At 56.4% G+C, this 21,093-nt stretch overlaps 1 protein-coding gene across 1 annotated transcript; it reads left to right on the top strand.

The window, feature by feature from the left end:
- LOC102158190 (anomalous homeobox protein-like) lies at positions 6,932-20,402 on the top strand. The gene is made up of 9 exons (XM_021072907.1): positions 6,932-7,195; positions 9,031-9,158; positions 11,250-11,373; positions 12,317-12,521; positions 12,946-13,066; positions 14,505-14,794; positions 17,665-17,812; positions 19,471-19,555; positions 19,776-20,402. Exons 1-9 carry the CDS (start codon positions 6,947-6,949, stop codon positions 19,860-19,862), a joined length of 1,437 nt encoding a protein of 478 aa, XP_020928566.1. The 5' UTR covers positions 6,932-6,946; the 3' UTR covers positions 19,863-20,402.

The raw sequence follows: 21,093 nt of genomic DNA, 5'->3' as shown, positions 1-21,093 counted from the left end.
GATAGAGCACTCCTTCTGGGGCCTTAGAGATCCAGGGCATGTTGGACACCCACGTGCTGGGTCTTTACCCTGGGTGAAGCTGGCACCCATGGTGATGAAAGAGGCACGCCATGGAGACCTGGACCTGACCCAGAGGAGGGTATTGCAGGGCTCTGAGCCCCTGAAGACCTTCAGCCGGAGGTGTAATTCATCTGAGCTTGTGAAAGAACAGGGTCCAACCCTCCAGCAGGTCTTTAGCCTAAACTGCTTCTGGCACAGAAAAGGAAAAAAGGAGCTTCCAGCACCTCTGGGGCAGAATGTGGGAGGGTTTTCCTATTCTTGCCTCCATCTTCCAAGAAAGGAAGTCCAGCCAATCACTCTTTCACGCTCTTGTGGAAGCGCCCAGGGTCCTTCACAGCATTCTGCCCAGGAGGTCACATGCCCTTCCCGTCCTGTCAGGCACCTGTTTCCCAGGGTGTTCCCCAGAGGAGCTGTTCCTGCAGGTCTGTGAGCCCAACAAAGGGGCCAAAGAGCTGGTCTCCAACAGCTATAGAGCTGTGTGCAAGACACACAGCCAACATGTGGAAGGCCCTTCCCTGGGTTTGGGCAGGTTGGGCAGGAACACCCTCAGGGGAACCTTGGTGATGAAGATAGTTTCCTGGAAGGAATAGGGGGCTCTGGGTGAAGAAGCGGTTCCCAGAAGGCTGATCCACATGGGCTTCCAGCCTTCTGTGGATCAGGGATTTAAAAAAAAGAAAAAAACGTGTTCAGCTAGTCATTGTGGATGAAAGTACATGAATGGCCAGGGAATTTCTGAGAAGGTGAAGTCATAAGGGGAAAGTGACCAGATTTTGACTGTGTTAAAGATGAACATTTGGAGTTCCTGTCGTGGCACAGTGGTTAACGAATCCCACTAGGAACCATGAGGTTGCAGGTTAGATCCCTGGCCTTGCTCAGTGGGTTAAGGATCTGATGTTACCATGTAGGTAGCAGATGCAGCTTGGATCCCGCATTGCTGTGGCTGTGGTGTAGGCCAGCAGGTACAGCTCCGATTAGACCCCTGGCCTGGGAACCTCCATATGCCGCGGGTGCAGCCCTAGAAAAGGCACAAAAACAAAACAAAACAAAGCAGATGAACAGTGTAGGAGTTCCATTGTGGCTCAGTGGTAACAAAACTGACTGGTATTCATGAGGGTGTGGGTTTGATCCCTGGCCTTTCTTAGTGAGTTAAGGATTGGATCTGGTGTTGCTGTGAACTTTGGTGGAGCTTTGGTGCCTCTGCTTGGATCCTGTGTTGCTGTGGCTGTGGCGTAGCCCACCAGCTGTAGTTCCGATTCAACCCCTAGCCTGGGAACTTGCTTATGCCACAGGTGCAGCGCTAAAAAGAGACAAAAAAAAAAAAAAAAAAAAAGGAACAATGTAGATAAGAAACAAAATGATGAAGAGAAAGACAGCACTTGTTCAATCTTGACTCATTTAATAATATCAATCCAGTTGAGTAAAGAGGTGCCATCATTATGAAAAGTAATAAAGTTGACCAAAGAGGAGAGAAGGTACAGAGAGCTTTAGGAATTTGTCTAAAGTCCCACAACTATGAAGTAGTTGAACAGGGAGTCCACGCTGTAGCCTGGGTCCAGAGTGAAGAGAAAATAGGAAATAACAGGGAAATAAATATGCCTTAGAATGTGTCATGCAGTAATGACTGCATTTCAGATTAGAGCACACGGAACAGGAGAGAAGCAGCCTCTGTGTACAGTGGGTTGTGGATAATTACTTTTTTTTTTTTTTTTTTTTGGTCTATTTGCTATTTCTTGGGCCGCTCCCACGGCATATGGAAGTTCGCAGGCTAGGGGTCGGATCGGAGCTGTAGCCTCTGGCCTACGCCAGAGCCACAGCAACAGGGGATCCGAGCCGCGTCTGCAACCTACACCACAGCTCACGGCAACGCCGGATCGTTTAACCCACTGAGCAAGGGCAGGGACCGAACCCGCAATCTCATGGTTCCTAGTCGGATTCGTTAACCACTGCGCCACGACGGGAACTCCTAATTATGTTTTTGAGATGGGTCCTGCGGCTCACAGCTCACAAAACCAATATTCACTGATGATGACAGGAAGCATGATTTCCATCCCCATGCCCCCAATCCAGAAAGACAGCGGACTCTGTGTGCCCCTCAAACCCCCTCCCAAGATTCTGCTTGGCCATGAAAGTTTTTAAAGGGAATCAGGGAAGTCATCTCAGTTAATCATTGAGGGGGGTGGGGTCAGGTTGTTGTGCCCCCCCCATGCAGCCTTGTGGCCTCCTCCTGATCTTTCTGTAGATGCCACCTTGATGACACTGTTTGAGAGATCATTGGAGGGGAAGCCAGGGAAGAAACCTGGTCATCTGTTAATTACTTTTTCTTCATGTCTACTTTGATCTATGGGAAGAACCAACAAGTTAGGCAAAGTATTGTGTGATCAAAAGATGTGAAAGACTTGCTAGGGACAGAGATGATTAGGACATGGGGGTGCCTGGTTCAAGGTTAGCGACCAAGACAAAAGGGTGCCTGGTGCAGAGAATCCTTTCCTGCACAAAGCTTTTTTTTCCTGCCAAAAGTTTCTTACAATGACATTTTGGCCTACCTTTTGTAGGAGGATCAGACCTTTATTACAAGTAAACCTTATGAACAGTTTGCCTAATTAGCATACTTCAAATTGTTTTGTGCTTGAGTTAAGAATGTTTGTTTTTGTGTCTGACAATTAGAGGAGGCCACTTATTGATGGAAGGCCTCTGAAAAGTGGTTTAAAATTTACTGGACCTATTTATTTCCTTATCAGTAACAGGGAACATAACTCACTCAGAAGGAGGTTGAGAGGCCCAAATAAGGCAGTGCTTGTAAACAATATCTTACCCAGCAATCCCCCAAATTCCTGATTTTATAACAATGAATTAGAATCATAAAATTTGTTGAGCTACGTTTCATTTAAGAATGTAGATACCTGGGAGTTTCTGTGTGCAGCAGAAATGAATCAGGCTAGTATCCATGAGGACATAGTTTCAATTCCCTGGCCTCGCTTAGTGGGTTAAGGATCTGGTGTTGCCCTGAGCTGTGGTGTAGGTCACAGATACCGCTCGGATTCTGCCTTGCTGTGGCTGTCGTGTAGGCCAGCAGCTGTAGCTCTGATTTGACCGCTAGCCTGGGAACTTCCATATGCCAATGGTGCAGCCCTAAAAAGAAAAAAAAGAAAGGAAGGAAGGAAGGAAGGAAGGAAGGAAGGAAGGAAGGAAGGAAGGAAGGAAGGAAGGAAAGAAAGAAAGAAAGAAAGAAAGAAAGAAAGAAAGAAAGAAAATGTGCATATCTGCATATTTTGGGTTCTGTTGTGCCACGTCCAGAGCTGCAGGGCAATGGGAGATCCTGGAAGAGGGACGGCACAGCATAACAAAGCACAAACTCTGACACTTAGAAAAGTGGGGGACCAGGAGGCACTCCGTTCAGCAGAACAAAGGCACCTAGGCTTTAGCCCACATGACTTTTGTTAAGGAAGGTGATGTAAGTTAATGAGCAAAATCAGGTGCAGGTAATGATGAAGCTATCTCTTAGTGGTTGTTCTTTTACACGTTTGCCAAATGTGTTTATTGCATCGTTCAGCAGTTTCAATGGTCTCCAACACTGTTGATGTTTTAGATTCATTGGTACTAATGGGTAGAGAGCAATCGGGAATATTCTCATGGAGCACTTAGGGTGCCCCAGATAAAGGCCTGTGACTGCATCCCCACAGTGGGAGGATTTTCTGCCCAGTGCTCGAATTTCTCTGGCAGGGTTGCTTCTGCCTTGGTACACTTGGTGGGTAGGGACGGCTTCCCTCAGCCCTGCTGTCTGTGATTTTTCTTTCACTTCCTAAAAAAGAACCTTAAGGAGTTCCCGTTGTGGCACAGTGGTTAACGAATCCGACTAGGAACCACGAGGTTGCGGGTTCAATCCCTGGCCTTTCTTAGTGGGTTGAGGATCTGGCGTTGCCGTGAGCTGTGGTGTAGGCTGCAGATGGGGCTCGGATCCCGCGTTGCTGTGGCTCTGGGTAGGCTGGTGGCTAGGGCTCCAATTAGACCCCTAGCCTGGGAATCTCCATATGCCGTGGGAGCGGCCCTAGAAAAGGCAAAAAGACAAACAAAACAAACAAAAAACCTTAAAGAGCGGAAAACAGAAGATTATCTTTTTTATAAAAATTGAAAGACTAAATAAAAATAAATGTCAAAATCATAATTTTGTCACCTGGTGGCAACTAGGGTTTAACAATGTGGCACATATATTTTATGTCTGTACTTTTCAAATGGGCTCATATCCCACCATTTTGTAACAGGTTGTTTTTATTGTACAATGTATCATGATCACTAGTCTGGTCAGGAAGCATTCTTCCTCTGCACAACTCCTAATTGCCTTCCAGGAGCCCAGCCCCTTTCTGAAGTGGGATTATTTAGCAAATCTTCCACCAGATGCTTGAATTGTTTCTAGATTTTCAGAGGAGCAAATGCTTCTTTCTGCCAAAGTCTTTTGCATAAGTTTAGGCATAAACTTTGGTGTCAAGAGAACTTTGACCCTGACCAGCCTTTTAAAACCAGCTTGGGGAGTTCCCTGGTGGCTCAGTAGATTGAGGATTTGCCATTGTCACTGCTGTGGCACGGGTCAATCCCTGACCAGGGAAATTCTGAATGCTGAAGGAAAAAACAAAAGCCAACCAACTTGAACGCTTCCTCATCTCAATTCTAGGGGTTCTTCCTGCTTTATGTGCCCCAAAAGTCACACAACTAAACTTCGCAGTGTGAGGTCAGACTGTGTCCAGCCAGGACAATGGCAGCGCAGTGATTTTTCCCTGCGTGGCTGACCAGGGTGGGCAAGAACCTACCCTCCAGATCCCACCATCAGGAAGGCCTCTCCACCCCAGGATGCTGTGGGGTTGTCCCAGGATGGGATCTTCAGGGGTTTCTGTGGAGACACAGACTCCTTGAAGGCACCCCTCCCACAGGGACCAGACGGGGTGGAGACCTCGACCAGCATGGGAGGGCTTGGGGTGTCAGCCCCACAGGCTGTGACCCCAGCTGGGCTTTGACTCTTCAGCTCACCGCACCAGAGTGATGGTGTGGGGTTACTCCAGGGTCAAAGCTTCCTCCTGCAGCGGGGGGTGGGGTCATGGCGCCCTCTCCTCCACTCCAGTTCAAGGCCGCCAGGATCCCAGCTCCACTCCATTCGGGGCCTGAGGGCGTGCAGAGCCAGTCCGGATGGCGCCTCGAATTCCCCCCACCCCACCTCACCCTCGGGGCTCCTGAGCAGATACCTGAATTCCACGATGTCTGAGAACCTCTTGACTCCCAAAGAACCAAAACCACCAGAACCCCCACAAACCCAGGCGGAACTCCAGACGCACCCACCTAGGTAGGGAAGCGGGGGTGGAAGGGCACAGGCCTGGGTCGTGGGGTGGGGCCCTTGCGAGGATTGGCCGAGACTTCGCTACTTTGTAGCTACATCGCATTCCCTGCTGCCTGCTGGGGGGTGCTGGGCACGTGGGCGCAGAGCAAGGAAGACTGAGCTGGCCCCGCGCGCCTGGTGAGCGAGTCCCCGGAGTGTCCAGGTGACGGTGAGTGAATCGGGGCACACATGGGAGGGGATGAGTCTGGGGGCCTCTGGGCCGCGGTGACTGAGTCAAGGGACCTGGGTGGGCAGCCTGGGAGGCATCTTGGACCCCATGGGGAGCAGGGCGCCGCTAAAGATGTGGGGGCGCAGGGCCGCAGCCTGGCGGAGGGTGTCCAAGCAGGATGTGCGGCAAAGCCCCCTGCCCCCTCCGTCCCCTCAGTGTTTGCAGAACTCCAGGTCTCATCCTCGTGAACGCGGACCTTAGCCCCCTTCCCGCCCTTCCTGGAGCCGGGAGGAGAGTGGGCGCTGGAGGAAACCAGGTCCCTAGAGAGACACGAGGTCAGGGGTCTCCGGCTAATCACGGCAGGTAGAAAGCAAGGATCTGGGGCAGGACCTGGTGACAAGACACTAATGTTGGTGACAAGACAAGTGACAAGACACTAAGCCTGAAAGGGGCAGCACAGAGAAGAGCGCGTCCCCTGGTGGGCGCCCTGGAGGCGGTGCGGGGCAAAAAGAGCTGGAAACAGGCCAGACCCTCCACCAGAGCACAGGAACTCTCTGCAGATCCTCACACCCTGCGAGGAAAGTGGGTTGGGAGCATCTCTTCTCCTAAGCTCATGCCCTTCAGCCTCGCTTCCAGCAGGGCTGTGAGTGCTGGGCCAGCGAGGTGGGCCCGTGTTCATCTCTTTGTGCAGGTTCTTCTCTCCCGCCTTTCTATCCTTCCTTCCTTTTTTCTATCCTTCTTCCCTTCCCTTTCTTTGATTAATTGGTTGGATTAGGGCAACCTTAAAATCTTTGTGGTTTCAAAAATGGGTTTGTTTGTTTTTTTTTCCAAAATCAAAATAGTTAAAACCAAATTTTGCTGGTCCTGCCCCAGTGGCCCCTTGACTCCCCTTCCCAGGAGTGTAAAGGTCATCTGCCCACCTGCTCTGAGAGGCCTTGACCTTCATCTGGCAGATGCTGGGGGAATCTGACGCCCCAATTCAGCCGGCCCTGCACCACTGAGCCCAGGGAAGGAGCAAAAGGAACTCAGTAACAGAGTGTGTGAGAAGTGGGGTGTGGGGGTGCAAGAGGGGAGGAGATGGGGCCCCCTGGGAAACAGACAGGAAGGTCCTGAGGCCAGAGGTGAACTCTTGTAGCAATATCACCCAGCTGGGTCTTGGTGCACAGCCAAGGTCTGGATTGTTTGGGGACTAAAAGGGACCTGGCGGGCACTTCTCTCCTCATTCGCAGGAGGACCTGTGGCAGGAGAGGCCCCGCCGTGTAGGTCTGAGGACTGATGGGCAGTCAGCCTGTGGTCAGTGTGGGCCATGGTCCTGACTGTCCTCTTGTTTGCAGGAGGCACCTACCCGACCAAGGATGCAGAGCTTCCTGCAGCTGCTGAGGGGCAGCGGGGGCGCTGGCCCGCCCTTGGCGGAGCTGGTGACCCTCGCAGGCAGGCTGTGCCGGGACCTCCAGGACGACCCCGAGCAGGTGCAGCCTTTGGTCTCAGCCGTGCTGGACAGCCAGCTCCGCCTGTACCTCCTGGACCACGCGGACGTGGCCCTGGTATGTGCCCGCGCGCTGGCCCAGCAGGAGCAGCACCAGGCCGCCTGCCGGCTGCTGGAGGTAGGACTGGGGCTCAGGGGGTGCGGAAAGAGGGGCAGCAGCCACTACCATCCCCAGCCCCATGGAGATGCCCAGAAGTCAGCAAGGGCTTGGGAAGGGGGCCTCTAAACCAAGCCGGGATGACAAGCTCTCGTGGCACTAAGTTCTAAGTCATTTGGTAACCTAAGAGCAAACTATCCCGTTGTTACGTCCCAGTGGTCCTGGAATAGTGGTCCTGGCTGGGAGAGTTGGTGTCTCAATTAGCCAAGACAGTCAGAGAGACCCAAGGTCTCAGTCCCTCATCTGGGGGTCTGCATTCAGGATCTCTGAAACCACAAGCATCTTTGTCACTCCTCTGGTGGCACCTTGAACCTCAACTCACTTGACATCAAAGCCTGAGTCACATTGGTGTGAAGCTGTTTTGGGTCTTTATTTATCCACTTAATGTCCGGCGATACCTAAATACAGGACGTTACTTGCCTCAGATGACACTGGGGTAGGGTCAAGTGAGGTAGCAACGCCTGGGTTACTACCTAAAACCCGAGAAATTCTGAATTCCAAAATACAGCTGGCTCGGAGGGCTTCAGGAAGAGGTCTGGGGGCCTGGCTTCCCCTTTACACTCCATATTACAGTCCATGCATCATTCACTGCGCGTTGACCTTCAAGATACTCAGTTCTTCCCAGTTCTGTGTCCCTCCCTCCCCCAAGCCCTGTGGACGCCGCAGAGCTTTGTCTTTTGCCCTTTGCACAAGCCGTTCCCTCTGCCAGAGGCTAGAGCCTGCTCTTGGGGTAGCTAGTGCCTTCCTACCCATCTGGTTTCTGCGTCAGTGTCACCCCGTCTAGCCAGTGCCTCCTTTGTTCTCGGGGGTGGCCTCTTCCCCCGTTCATAAGGAGAAAAACCAATTTATTGGTCCATCTGGGCTCTGTCAGGCTCCCCTCCGGCACTGCAGGTGCCAGGGGTGGGGGTGCCTGAGTCCTGCTCATTAGAGGATCCCCCACACCCAAGAGAACACCTGGGACTTACGGGGGCTCAGGGTTCCAATATGGGGGAATGAAAGGTGAGCACACGGCGCTGTAACAGCTGCTGGGAGGAGAGTCAGTGGCAAAGTGTGTGCATGACGTGGGTGATGAACATCTCCCATCTCTCAGTCAGGATGCTCCAGAGATGCCTCTGAAGGGGGATGTGTTCTGAGACCTGAGAGGGATGAAAGGAAAGGACGTTTCCTGCCAAGGGCCACTCCTGCGGTGGGAAGGTCCCCCTTGTCCCCCGGGTTCCCTGGTGGTTGTGTCCTAGGACCCTGCCTGCCTCCTGGCGGGACCTGTGGCCTCTGCCCAGGAAAATGGGCAAATGGGCTCTTCTGACACTTGAAGAGAAAGCTAAAGGATTCTTGCACCTCCCTCGCCGGGATGGGCCTGAGAACACTGGGGTGAAAGGTGAGAACTACACCCTGGCCACAGGGGCTGCATTGGAGGCTGGCCCGCACCCCGTGTCCTTGGCCGTGTCCAGAGTCTGCTTATGTGCCCACCTCACGCTGGCTTGTAGCTGTCACTGGCACAGACGGGGAGCCCTTATCCCCTGGGCTCAGAAATGTGCTCGCTAAGCCCCAGGGCCCATGGGGCTGGTGGGAGGGAAGGGTCTTCCAGCAAGGGGCGGAGTGGGGGTCAAGCCTTTGGCTGCACACCTGCCCTGCATTTCTGCCCAGCCTCTTGTGTGCGGTGGCCATGGGCGGGTCACTGACCTGAGCTCCCCACCTCTGGGGTGTGACAGGGAGCTGCACCCCCTCGTGGTCCGTGTGGTATGCGGCCCAGGGGACTGGAGCCCAGGCCTCTGGGCTCAGCCAGCTCTCATCCTCAGGGGTGCCGGGTGCCTGGGGGCAGTGCTGAGCTGGTGCGGCTCTGGAACGACATCCACTACCAGCTGCTCAGGAAGAGGCTCGGTGTGGCTGAGCTAACACCGGTGCAGAAGTTCCGCTGCAGAAAGAGGTACGGACCTCCCCAGGGCCTGGCCATCCAGCCCACAGAAAGGCTGAAGACAGTAGAGGCGGGAGGTCAGAGGGTCATGGGATCCAGGTCTACCAGGGCGGGACACCGAGCTGCACCGCCACCTGCTCGGCCGGCTGGCTCCATGTGCCCCCCTGTGCCTGTGCCTGCAGGGCAAGGACGGGCTGCCGTCCCAGGAGCCGGGGCCCAAGAGCCAGGACCTGCAGGGAGGGAGTCAGAGGGCAGGCACCCTGCCCTCGCTCTCCACCAGGGGTGGGGTGCCCTGGAGGCCGGGCCTGATCCCAGCACAACCCCTCAGGGCTGAGGGACCTTTTAAAGAAAAGATAAAGAGGAAGGTGCCACCCGCACCCCATGAGGTACTGAGGTGCTTAGAAGTTTGTCTGGCACAGGACAGCTGCTGAGCGATGTTAATAATAATCGCCACCAGGCCATTAGCAGCACGAAGTAAACACTCGAGCTCCTAGTTGTCATCAGTACCACCTTCACCATTCTCGGATGACCACGAGGTGCAGGAAGGGCAGTTGCTTGGCCAAGGTTACTTGTTAGAGAGATGCAGAGGCAGGATTTTTTTTTTGTTTGCTTGCTTTTTAGGGCTGCCCCCTTGGCATATGGACGCTCCCAGGCTAGGGGTCAAATCAGAGCTCCCGCTGCAGGCCTACACCACAGCCACAGCAACCCTAGATCCAAGCCACATCTGCAACCTTGTGGGGAGGCCATATCCTTAGTATCCATGAGGATGCGGGTTCAGACCTGCCAGGGTTTGAACCCACATCCTCGTGGATACTGGTCAGGTTTGTAACCTGCTGAGCCACAACGGGAACTCCCACGAGACCTTTTGTTCTTGATCTTGGGTGTTCCCCAAGGGGAAGGGCCACAGGCCTGGCTCTGGGCTCCCGACAGCCCAAGTGACTGACTGCTGAGCCAGGGGCCTGGCTGGTGGAAGAAGAGAAGGATTCCTTTTGGATAGGACAGATTTCTTCTCACGGTGCCCGCCAGGCTATCCTCAGACCTGGCACTTGACCCCCCTTGAGGTCTTCAGGGATGCAGCACATCCTCCCCTGGAGCTTCTGAGAGCCACCAGAGGCAGGGGCAGCAGAGACAACGCTGTGGGGACCAGCCTGCAGTGCTTGTGAAGAGGCCCCTGGGTGCTGGGTGCTGGGTGCTGCCACAGGCCCTGGGTCCCTGCTCTCGCGGAGCTGCCCGAGGGTGTGGACAATGAACAGTAGACCAGGAAACCAAGCAGATCCCAGAATACAGGGCAAGGAGTGTGGACAGACGCGCTCAGTAGTGGGCATTGGCCGTTGGTGTGGTGGGGGCTGCCGCACAGGCCCGAGGAGCCTTGCAGAGGCCTGAGCTCGGGGACAATGTTGTCTGGGCATAAGGAGGGTGACGTTGGCATTAGAGCAGATGGTCAGTGCAGGAGCAGAGGCAGGAGGTTCTTGGAGTTCCTGGGAGTGGCCGTGGCCTGAGAAATGGTTGTGTCAGGATAGATTTTGGAGGACTTGCTGGCAGCGTGGATGTGTTGGAGGTGAAGAGATTAAAGCCAGGCTCTAGGGCTCTTGGCCTGATTGGCTGAAATGCATTGGTCACTCACTGGGAGGCAGAGGACAGGCTGGGGGAAGATGCCGGGAGCGGGGGGATCCAGCTCCACTGGGATGTGTGAGGTACGTTTTTTAAGTTCATGGGGATTCGTTCAGAGGGCCTTTGGATGTCAGATCTTGTACAGATAGGTGCTTTTTTTTTTTTTTTTTTTTTTTTTATGTCACCTTTTCTTTTGGAAAAATACCAGTATGTACCCGGTAAAGAGACTAGCATGACCAGCCTCAATACCCTCATCGTCCAGGTTCAGCAGTCATGGGCACTGGTCAGTGAGTGGCACTGGAAACCCCAGGGGCAGGGGAGTGTGGAGTGTGGGCCGAGGCAACACCGGCTCCTGCCCTGTTCAGGGGACAGACCCAAGGAGCACAGCACCGAGCGTGGAGCAGGGTGGCCAGTGAGAGGAGAGCAAGGGGGCACAAGAGGTGCATCCAGAAGAAGGGGGTCTGTAACCACCTCCTCCCTGTCCCCATCCAGGAACCCCCCTCCCGCCTCCCTCTGCCCTGAGGGCCTCAAGAACCGCAACTTCCCCAGAGAAGTTCGCCAGAAGCTGCAGGACTTTGCCTCGGGCGTGAGCACCAACCCCAGCAAGGCTGAGCGGGTAAGAACAGAGTTTAGCCAGGCCAGGCAACGCTCCCCTTGGCTGACCCTCCCTGTCCTTGGGGGACACCCACCCTTCCGGGACATGCACCCTTGGGGGACTCCCACTCTTGGGGGAACGCCCATATTTGACACCATCAGGCTTAGAGGCCTGACCTGCACCCTTTGCCACACCTCCCCACCTCCCTGGTGGCCTGTCTGCAGGGCGCTGGTCGTCTGTCCCTCTCCTGAACTCTGTGGGGACCGTGCTCCTTGGCTGGCGGCCCCCGAAGGTCCAGCCTGCACACATGGGTGGTTTGGTTTCCTCATGGGGATCTTCATAGTGTGTCATCCACTGCGGCTTCAAGAGATACCCACTGAGCCCTCACTGCCTCCAGGGCTCCAGCAGGCAGGATGAAGGGTGATCTCCCTGGGAGTAGGCAGAGGGCATAGGACTGAGAGGACTACAGCTCAGAAAGCCCCCGTGCTCACGTCGCTCCGGTCGACTCAGTTGGATTCTCCAGTGACCGCCCCGCTCCTTCTCTTTTGGTCCAGTCGCCTGGACTCTCCCTTTGACCGCCCAGCTTCTGCCCTCCCCATCCAATCAGCTGGACTCTCCCGGTGATAGCCCCGCCCCTTCTCTTTACGCTTCCAATCAGCTGGGCCCTCCCAGAGGGCCCTGCTGTGGCAGGAGGCAGTGGCTGGGATCAGGCCGCTGAGGAGGGACAGGTGTCTGGTCGCGGGTCAGGCGTGGCCGGTGTTCTCTCAGCCCGGGCAGGCGGGCAGTGTCTTGACAGAGCCTCGGGGAAGGTCCTGCTCGGCAGCCCTGCCCGCGGCTCCGTCTCTGGATGGTCGAAGGCGGGGCGGCGGCCTGAGGGAGGAATGGGGCTTGGTGTCTGGGCCGCCTGGTGTGTAGGTCCTGGCTCCGGAGCGGGCTGGGCTAGCGGCGCGTTGTTTCGGGGCAGGAGGACCTGGCCTTGGAGACGCGCTTGACCACCGAGCAGGTCTACAACTGGTTTGCCAATTACCGGCGGCGCCAGAGGGCCCTTGCGCAGCGCGGGGCGCCGGCCCAGGAAGCAGCCAAGGACCCGAGGGCGAGGGAGGCGGGTTCCCAGCCTGCAGACCACCCCCACCTTGGCCGTGGGAGCTTGGACAGGCCTCAGGGCTCAGGTGAGTGGCCCCTCGCACTAAGCCTGTGTCCAGGGCTAGGCCCAGGTAGGGTCACCGGTCACAGAACCACTCACCGCCCCCCACCCTCCACCCCACTCCCCAGTCTGCAAATTCAGGACTTCACCCTGTGGGAAGCGAGGTCCCTGAAGCTGAGGCTAAGCCCAGGTGGGGCTGCAGCAGGGATTTGCGGTTAGCAGTTACTCTGTGACCAGGCCCAGGGGTCAGTGCACAGTGAGCTGAGCACCAGAATTCAAGGTGTGGTGGGTTGGTAGTTACCGGTTGCTGTTCAGACGGAGACAGATCAAAGCACAAAGCACACTGGGTGGTGCCCTTTCCCAGGAGGCTGGCTGCTCCTAACCTGCTGGGCAAGAGGCTGCCACTTGGAGCATCCCCCAGCCTCCCCTCCTGTCTCTTCGGCTTGCAGCACCACCTGAGGAAAGTGGGCCTGTCCAGACCCAGCAGACCCCTCAAGAGCCATGGAAGCCGCTGGCCCTGAGCCCAGATTTCTCCAGAGAGGAGGCTGTGCCAATGTCACTGGCCCCCAGGTACGGCCATCCACCTAGGCCATGGGACCATCTCCCTGGTCCGCTCCCCGTCCTCAGGGGCGGCCAGGCCTGGAGTGGGTGTGGGAATGCCTGCCGACCAGGCACTGGGACCAGGTCAGTGATGGCTGAGAGCAGGGACAGCAGTGACCGGCAAGGTGCCCAGGTCAGGGACCCCACACTTGCTCCCTGGAGCCTGACTCGCAGCCTGACTGTGAAGCCATTTTGGAGAATGGGGCAACGACCCAGCAGAAAGGAAGAAAACCATGCAGACCGGCCTCCTAAAGGCAAACCTGCCGACCTCATGGTTTCTCTCTAGCCTTTGGTGTGGCTGGTATTTCATTGAATTAGACTTAGCCACGTTTCTTGAGTTCCTACTGCGGATCAGGCACTGTCCAGGCCCTCTCCCTCAGCCTGTTGCTCCTCCCAGCATGCTGTACCAACTGCCCTGAGGATGAGGAGGGTGAGGGCCGCCAGCAACACCAGCCGTCAGAGCAACCGTCAGTGGAACCATCCAGCTGTGCCCCCCTCTTCCATTTACCCTTATGTCATCAACACCTCTCATGACACTGCCTGGGCTGGCACTTCACATCCAGGCCGTCACTGCCAGTTGTGACCTCAGGCAGGTTCCATGATGTCTTGGTGTCGTGATTTTTCTCATCTGTGTCATGGGAGAGTGATCGGACCTGCCATGCAGGTTGTTGCACAGATGATGGGGGTGGGCAGTTATTAACCGGTGGTCAGGAGCACCATCTGAGACCAGTGAGCATTTGTGGAATAGTCATTCTTATGACGATTTTCGATTTGTTTTGTCTTTGTTTATGGCTGCACCTGTGGCACATGAAGGTTCCCAGGCTAGGGGTTGAATTCTAGCTACCGCTGCCTGCCTATGCCACAGCCACAACAATGCAGGATCAGACCCCTGTCTGTGACCTACCCCACAGCTCACAGCAGTACCCTGACCTTAACCTGCTGAGTGAGGCCAGGGATCAAACCTGCATCCTCATGGATCTTAGTTGGCCTCGTTACCACTGAGCCCCCATGGGAACTCCTGTCGATGGTCATTCTTTAGATTATAAACTACTGCCTAATATTCCTAATTCCACCTCATCTAGTCACTCAACTGTTAGGCTCTTCTTACTCACGTTTAGCTTCCAGTGCTGTGCAGCAGTGCTTCATTGAAGGCCCTTGGAAACAAACCGGTAGTGTCTCAGGTTTGCAGCAGTTGTATGTTTGTGTCCTTGGAACCCTAGCAACCCCTGGGAGCACTGTGAAGGCAGTGCGACTGGGCCCCTGGTGGATTCCACGGCCATCGGTGGCTGAGTTGAGTCGGGAGCCCAAATTCCTGAAGTGGGCTGGAATCTCCTCCCAGGCCCCCGACCTCAGCCTGATGCGGGAGGGACCTCTGCCCACCGGGGGATGGTGTTCGCTGTGTTTCCAGGTCTCTGCAGCCTGGTGAGATGTACCCGGAGGGGCCTGGCTTCCATCTGGCCGCTGTCCCCCCTGTCTGCCCTGGCCTTGGACTCTGCCCTCTGGCTGCGGGCAGTGATGTGCTGGACCCCTCACTGGCTGCCCCCGAGTCCTGGCTGATGTCCCTCGCCCTGGTGTCCTCCAAGGAAGTTTCCTTCCAGACCGGGCAGCTGGTCCACGATCCCGGGCTGAACTTCACCACACACCCTCCTGACGCTGCTGTGGCCACTCCTGCCGCTCTGGGTGAGCCCAGCCCCACGGGTGGGTCATTCCAGACAGACCTCGTGTCTCTCTGTCAAATGCTGCACCTGTTTGTGTCTCAAGGGCCAGGACTTTCAGCTTGACTCTCGTGTCTTTGATTAGACCCTAAACTGGTACAGCTGCAACAGAGGCTCTTCCCACAAACAGCCCAGAAATTTCTCATTTATTTTTGTTTGCAAAAGAAAATGTGCACGTGACCACAAAAAAAAAAAAAAAAAGTATTGAGGAAAGAGTTAAAATGCAGCCAACTGGCTGCCACCCCTACACTCTGCACGCCAGTCCCCATAACTACCTTGTCCCCATCTGCTGCAACAGAGGAGGGCAGAGCAGCTCAGACCCCTACTGCTCCTCCGCTCTTGTCCTACTTTCTTCTTAGTTCTAATTGTAGCTATAAATTCCTTTAAAGGGTATGCATTGACGTATGTATTTTGCCCACCAAGCACCATGGAACCTTGTGACATCCCAGCTTGTCCCCTAAATTTCTTAGTCTTCTGTGGTTATATACGTTGTCCTGGAGTTTCTCGTTGTCTTCTCTTTCCTTATGTTGGCTGCTTTTGCAGAAGTCCTGGGCTTCTGCCAGTGTTTCAAGGGATGCCTCTGAAGACTGGCTGCTGGGAGCCGCCCTCCCAGCCCCCTAGGCCTGGGTGGAGCCATCCTCCCAGGGCCCTCCTTTCATTGCTTCCCTGGGTTTGCCTCAGTGTTTCCTGAGGAGCAGGTCTTGTTCTTTCTGTCTTGACTCTCCTTGTGCTAGAGAAAGTCTTCAGTTAACTTTACAAGAAACGGTGCCTTTGAGGTAAATTTTCTGCTTCCAGGCATCTCCTGACATTGTCTTTCATCTGCCTCACATTTGATTAACAGCTTGTCAGGGACAGAATTCTGAGTTTAACTTTTTCCCTTAGAAAAGTCTAAGCAAGATACCATTGCAGCGTTCAGTGTTGACCTTTCAAGTAAGAATGTCCTTCTGATGTTTATGTACTTTTCCTTTCTTGGAGCTTTTTGCTTTTTAAGTCTTGGTGTTTCTGCACTTGCACAATGATGGCCATAGGTCCGAGTCTCTTGCATTCACTTTGTTGTTAAGCCTTTCAACTTCAGGAACCAGAGAACAAGTTCTTCTTTAAGCTCTGGGCATTTTTTGGATTATTCTTTGATAATTTCCTGCCTGCAGTTCTCTCTTTAGAGCACAGATGTTACTTGGATGTTGGAAATCCTGAAGCAGTCTCCCCAGATGCTTGCCTTTCAAAAGATACTTTTTCCTTGTATGTGCTTTTGTCTGAAAATCCGTCTTCTGATCTTTTCTTTTCTTTTGTTGGCTACTTCTGCAGCACGTGGAAGTTCCTGGGCCAGGGATCAAGGCTGCATCATAGCTGCTACCAGAGCTGCTGCAGGGACAAGGCAGAATCCTTAAACCACTGCACCACAAGGGAACTTCGTGATGATTTATTTTGTTGTTTATATTAAGAGAACTCCAAGCTGTCTCTTCTCATATCTGATGTCCTTCCTTCTTACATCCTGTTAGTTTTTATAGGTCTGATATCTTGTGTTTCTCTGAGGATCCGAATTAGCAACTTCAGAAAACTCACTTTGTGGCTTGATGGGAGGGAATGTTGGGATCATGGAACGATCATGGAGGAGAAGGAGCCTGAAACAGGGAGAGCCCAGAGAATCATTTGTGTGAGGCAGCTTTTCTGTCTGATCAGATCTGTCTGTCCTTCCCAAGACTCCCCTTTGCGTGTCCTTCTTACTCATGAGGCTGAGTCAGGGGGGCAGTGACCACCCTCAGGCTGGGATGAGGGAGCTGGTCTGCACACCGTGTCCAGCACACGGGAGGGCGCTGTCCTCTGGGGATGGGCAAGCTCCCAGCTCACCGCCTGAACCCAGGAGGCCACCTGGCTTTCCTTCTGTCCCAGGGAGCTCCTCAGGGTCCTTGGCCCCCACCAACGCCCCGCTTCCCCTCAGACACCCCAGCACCGTGGGACCTGTGCCCTGTGTCTGCAGAAGGTGGACGCCTCCCACCTGCCACGTCCCCTTCCCAGGACGTGCCCTTTGTTCTGGGCTTTGCGTTTGGATGTCTCTTCTCTTAGAGGAAGAGGGTATAACCACTGACCTCGAAGTGTTCAGAGTACCCCCATTTCATGGAGCTCAGAGGCCCTTGTAAGTTCTGCGGGAAAGAGGAAGCGGCAGAGAGTGGAGGTGGAATCGTGATGCACTCGGTTAGGGAGGATGGGCGGCCGGCAGACAGGAGGGAGGCTGTTGTGTGGGGTCTGAGTCAGGGACTCCTGCCAGTGCTCCCCCGGGATGGACTTAGGGCAGAAGCGGACCTTCCCTCTTAGTTCATGTTGCTCCCGAATGTCGGTTGCCCTGGGACTGGTCACGTCCACAGTGATTTGCCTTTGAGAGTGAAAGGCACCAAGAGATTTTCTGAAAGGTGTTAAGTAGACAGAATGGGCGAGGTAAGGAAGGGACACGTCACAGGCCAGTGAGGTCCTGCTGAAACCCCAGGCCAAGGCGGTGGCGGAGGGGGGGACTGCCCGGAGTGGGGGCCACGGCCTCAAGTGAACCCAGGGCAGCCACTCAGGAAGTGACCTCGGGGTCTGTCCTCGGGATGGCAGCGGGGTGGGCAGATCTGGAGGCTGAGCCCTGGGCACGGGTCTATGGTAACAGCGCAGATGTGATGTCTGCAGATGTTGAACAGGTGGGTCTTTGGAAGCCTGGAGAGGCCACTGAGATCAACGGTGGTGGCTGTTCTTTGCTCAGGGAGGGAGCTGAGACCCTGGGCTGAAGGCTGCCCGTGGCCTCTCCACGGTCTGGGTTGTGCCACATGGGCCCTGGTCCCTTCTCCCATCACTGGCTGTGCCTTTCCTCCTGTGCAGGATTCGCTGAGCCTCCCAGCGGCAGCCCCGCGAATGCGGGCCAAGAGGAGGGCCCTGGCACCCACGGTGGCCAGGCAGGAGGGCAGCCAGATGGCTTCCTGGTGACACAGCCCCCATTGCAGGCGAGCGGCTTCCTGCTCACCCAGAGGTAAGCTGCAGAGCCGGGCGGGTGCCGCTTCCTTGGGCACGGAGGGGTCGTGTATGGTCGGTGGATTCTCCGCACCCAGCTGTGTGGTTCGCGTCCTCTCCTAGGGTTTTCTGGAAACTGCAACACCCCTCCACCTGCCAAAAGAAGGTGGTAGTTTTTCCCTCAGACAGAAGAACGTCTGGAAGCATGGGCGCAGGTGGGGGCATCCGTTCTGAGGACGGTGCCCGGGGCCTCAACGCTTCCCCACAGTCCCCCAGGGCCTCGGCAGCCCCTTCCGGGCATTTTTGTTCCCCGGACAGGGTCTGCTTTAGTTTCTGAGCAACATCAAGACCCCGGTTTTATATCCAAAGTGCAGTTTTCAACAGGACAGCCTAGTGCTAAGGCTGTGGCCGGGGCCCTGGGGGCCGGGACAGCTGCACTGACAGCCTCAGAGGAGGGCGAGGCAGGCCGGGGTCCTCAGGGGAGGGAATCTGCCACGGGGGCCGCAGGACTGGGCACCCCGCATATGGGGCCTCTGTAACCTGGGAGCTGGGGGCCGTGTGCCCAGTGAGGGCGGAATTACACAGAGACGTGGGAGAGAAGGAAGCAGCTCCCCAAGTCACAGGCTCTGTTCCTTGTGGGAACAGCCGGATGGTGCGAAGCTGCAGTGCACAGCGGGGACTCACTTTTCCATCTATGCTGGGAGCCGCGTGGGCAGAGCAGCCCCTCGGCCTCTCCTTGCATCTAGGCCTCCCCACCGGCCGACTCAGCCCTGGCCTCGATGCCCAGCCCATCTCTGCTCTGCTCTGACCGCCTGGTTCCTTTAGCAACAGCTTCCTTGGGGTGCAGTTGGCATAAGGGAAAGCCACGTGTTTCGATGGTGCAGATGAAAGGTTTCTGAGCGTGGCTTCTGTATCCCCACGAACTAGAACCAGGCTGCAGGTCCTGGGCCCCAAGACTGTTCCCACCCGCCTCCACCACCAACCCCAGGACCAGGGCTCTGCCTTCTTTAGCTGTGCTTTTGAGAATGCCATCTCCATGACGTTCCAACAGCATCTGCTCCTGGAGTCAGCCTCCTTGTCCAGCCTGACCTCGTCAAGACCCGAGCCTCCTGTGTCTGGGCAGTGCCCTCCCCTTCACTGCTGCGCCCTGGTCCTCACCTGTGGGGGGGCATTGGGGGGGCTCCTGTTTCCGGCCTGCTAGGGTCCTTCGGGACACAGGCAGCCTGCACTTTTACCTTGGTGTCTCTGGTGCGTGTACACCCAGGAACGGGATGCCCAGAATCCCGGGCGGGTGAGGTCTGACTAAGAAACTGCAGGACCGGGGTCCCGAGTGGCTGCCCTTGACCCCCGCCCCCCTGCTCTGGTCCTAAGGGCCTCCTGATGCCTTTGCACTCGGCCTGCCCCTTCTTGAGACCTTCTCATCCTTCACATCTCTGCCCCCACCTTCCAACTGTGAGCCTCTCTAATGTCCTCGCTGCCCACCTGAGCCACCTGCTCCAGGTGTGGTCCAGGCCCCTCCAGCCCCCTGGGCACCTGAGGGCCCTGCGGGAGGGGGCTGTTCCTGATGAGCACGCAGCCCCGGGAAGGGCTTCTGACAGGCAGAGAGCTCTCAGGGCCTGTTGCTCAGGGTAGATGGTGGGACCCTAAGGAGCCTGTCCTGACCCATCCCTCTTCCAGCCCCCCAGAGCTGGCCCTGGCCCCGCCTGCCTTCGCCGGCCCCCTGCCCACCGTGGAGCTGAGCCAGCCCCTGCCTTCCAGCCAGGTGAGGCCTCCTGTGAGGTTCAGGCTTTTCCTCCTAACTCCTGGTCCCTCAGCGTGTGCCTTTGGGGCGAAGAAAATGGGCAGAGGTGCAGCGGGGCAGGGATAGCTGGAGGCTGGACCCCAGTGGCACGGGGCCTGGGGCGGGTGTCATGGGGCAGGTTCTTCCTGAGGGCAGAGCCAGCAGGCGGTGCCTCGACTGTGACGTGCTGTTGGCTTTCCAGGTGCAGTGGCCCGACGCCCAGGCCTCCGGTGACACCTTCTGGGGAGCCAGGATGCTCCTGGAGCTTTCAGGGGGCAGCCTGGGCTGAGCTGCCCTCTGGAGGCTGGCCGGTGCCCCAGGGGAGCAGGCGTGGACACCTGGCAGCACCCGTCACAGAGCTTGCTCCCTACTGAAGAAGGATGTCCCCAGGGTCCCCCGGGGGTGTCGCCGAGAAGCACTGAGAACTGCTGGGCCCCCTGGCCTGTTGAATGGTTTGGTGGGCAACTCCCCATATGGGAGGAAGCCTCTGAGAAAGGAGCCTGAGGTCGGAGGTTGGGGGTGGGGGGGTCCTTGTGCTCAGGCAGCAGCAGTTTGCGGTCAGGCTCCCGGGCAGGCTGGGCAGTGGAGGCCGTGCTGCAGGGAGGAGGCTGCTGCTCTCCCTGCCGCCACCTGTCCTGTGACAAGGCCAGGCCTGTCTGTGGGCCTGGCGAGTGAGGAGTGGGTGGCCTTTGCCCTTTGCGTCTGAGGCTTCCGCACAGGCGCGCGGGTCTGGGGAGGGCCGGTCGGGGGCAGCTTTTCCTCTCGTTGGGATGCGTGGTGTTTGCCGAGCAGATGTTCTGTCAGTTAAAGTAAAGGTTAATGTTCTGAGCTCCCCTTGGCTCACGTCACTGTCCCGGACGCCTGCCCGTCTCGGGCCTGGCGAGCGTTTCGTGGTGGGGGTGCGCTGAGCCCGCATCCCTGTGGCTGGACACTTGGACCCTTTCCAGCATCTGTGCTGTATGAGCAGCAGCGCGTGGGCACCAGTGCCCTCTGCCCTTCATCTGCAGGTTATTTTGCTGCAGGAACAAGGAGTTGCCTGGAGGTGGGAGCAAAGGTGCCGAGCGCACCGGCGCCGCGGCCCGGGGGCTGCGACTCCCCTTTGCGGGTTGACTTGACCCCAGGGACCCTCATCTCTGGGAAGGGGCCCTTGACCCTCACCCCCCACCCCCGTCGTGTTAGAGGACAGGGGTGACAGAGCAGGGAGCAAAGTCAGGTGTGCACTCGCTCAGGGCTGAGGGTCGGGGAGGCCGAGGACTGAGGGGCGCCTACAGGTAGCTGCTGGAGGATGGTGTGAGGGGCCGCCACTGAGAACCCGGGACACTGAGGAGACACGGGGGGCCTTTGTGCTCAGCACCCCCCAGGGGCTCTCAGCCGCACTGCTTCCCTGCCCCACGTGCTGTCTCCACCGCCAGAACCCAGGGCACCGACGGGCCCTGCACTCGGATCATGACACACATTCTAGGTTCCCTAAAGCCCGGGCCTTTCCGTCTTTGGAACCATTGAAAACTTCCAAACAGTCG

Source organism: Sus scrofa, chromosome 14, assembly GCF_000003025.6.
Source record: "Sus scrofa isolate TJ Tabasco breed Duroc chromosome 14, Sscrofa11.1, whole genome shotgun sequence".
Classification (NCBI taxonomy): domain Eukaryota; kingdom Metazoa; phylum Chordata; class Mammalia; order Artiodactyla; family Suidae; genus Sus; species Sus scrofa.
The sequence above is the reverse complement of the archived record's forward strand: the minus strand, read 5'-3'. Positions and strand labels throughout refer to the sequence as shown.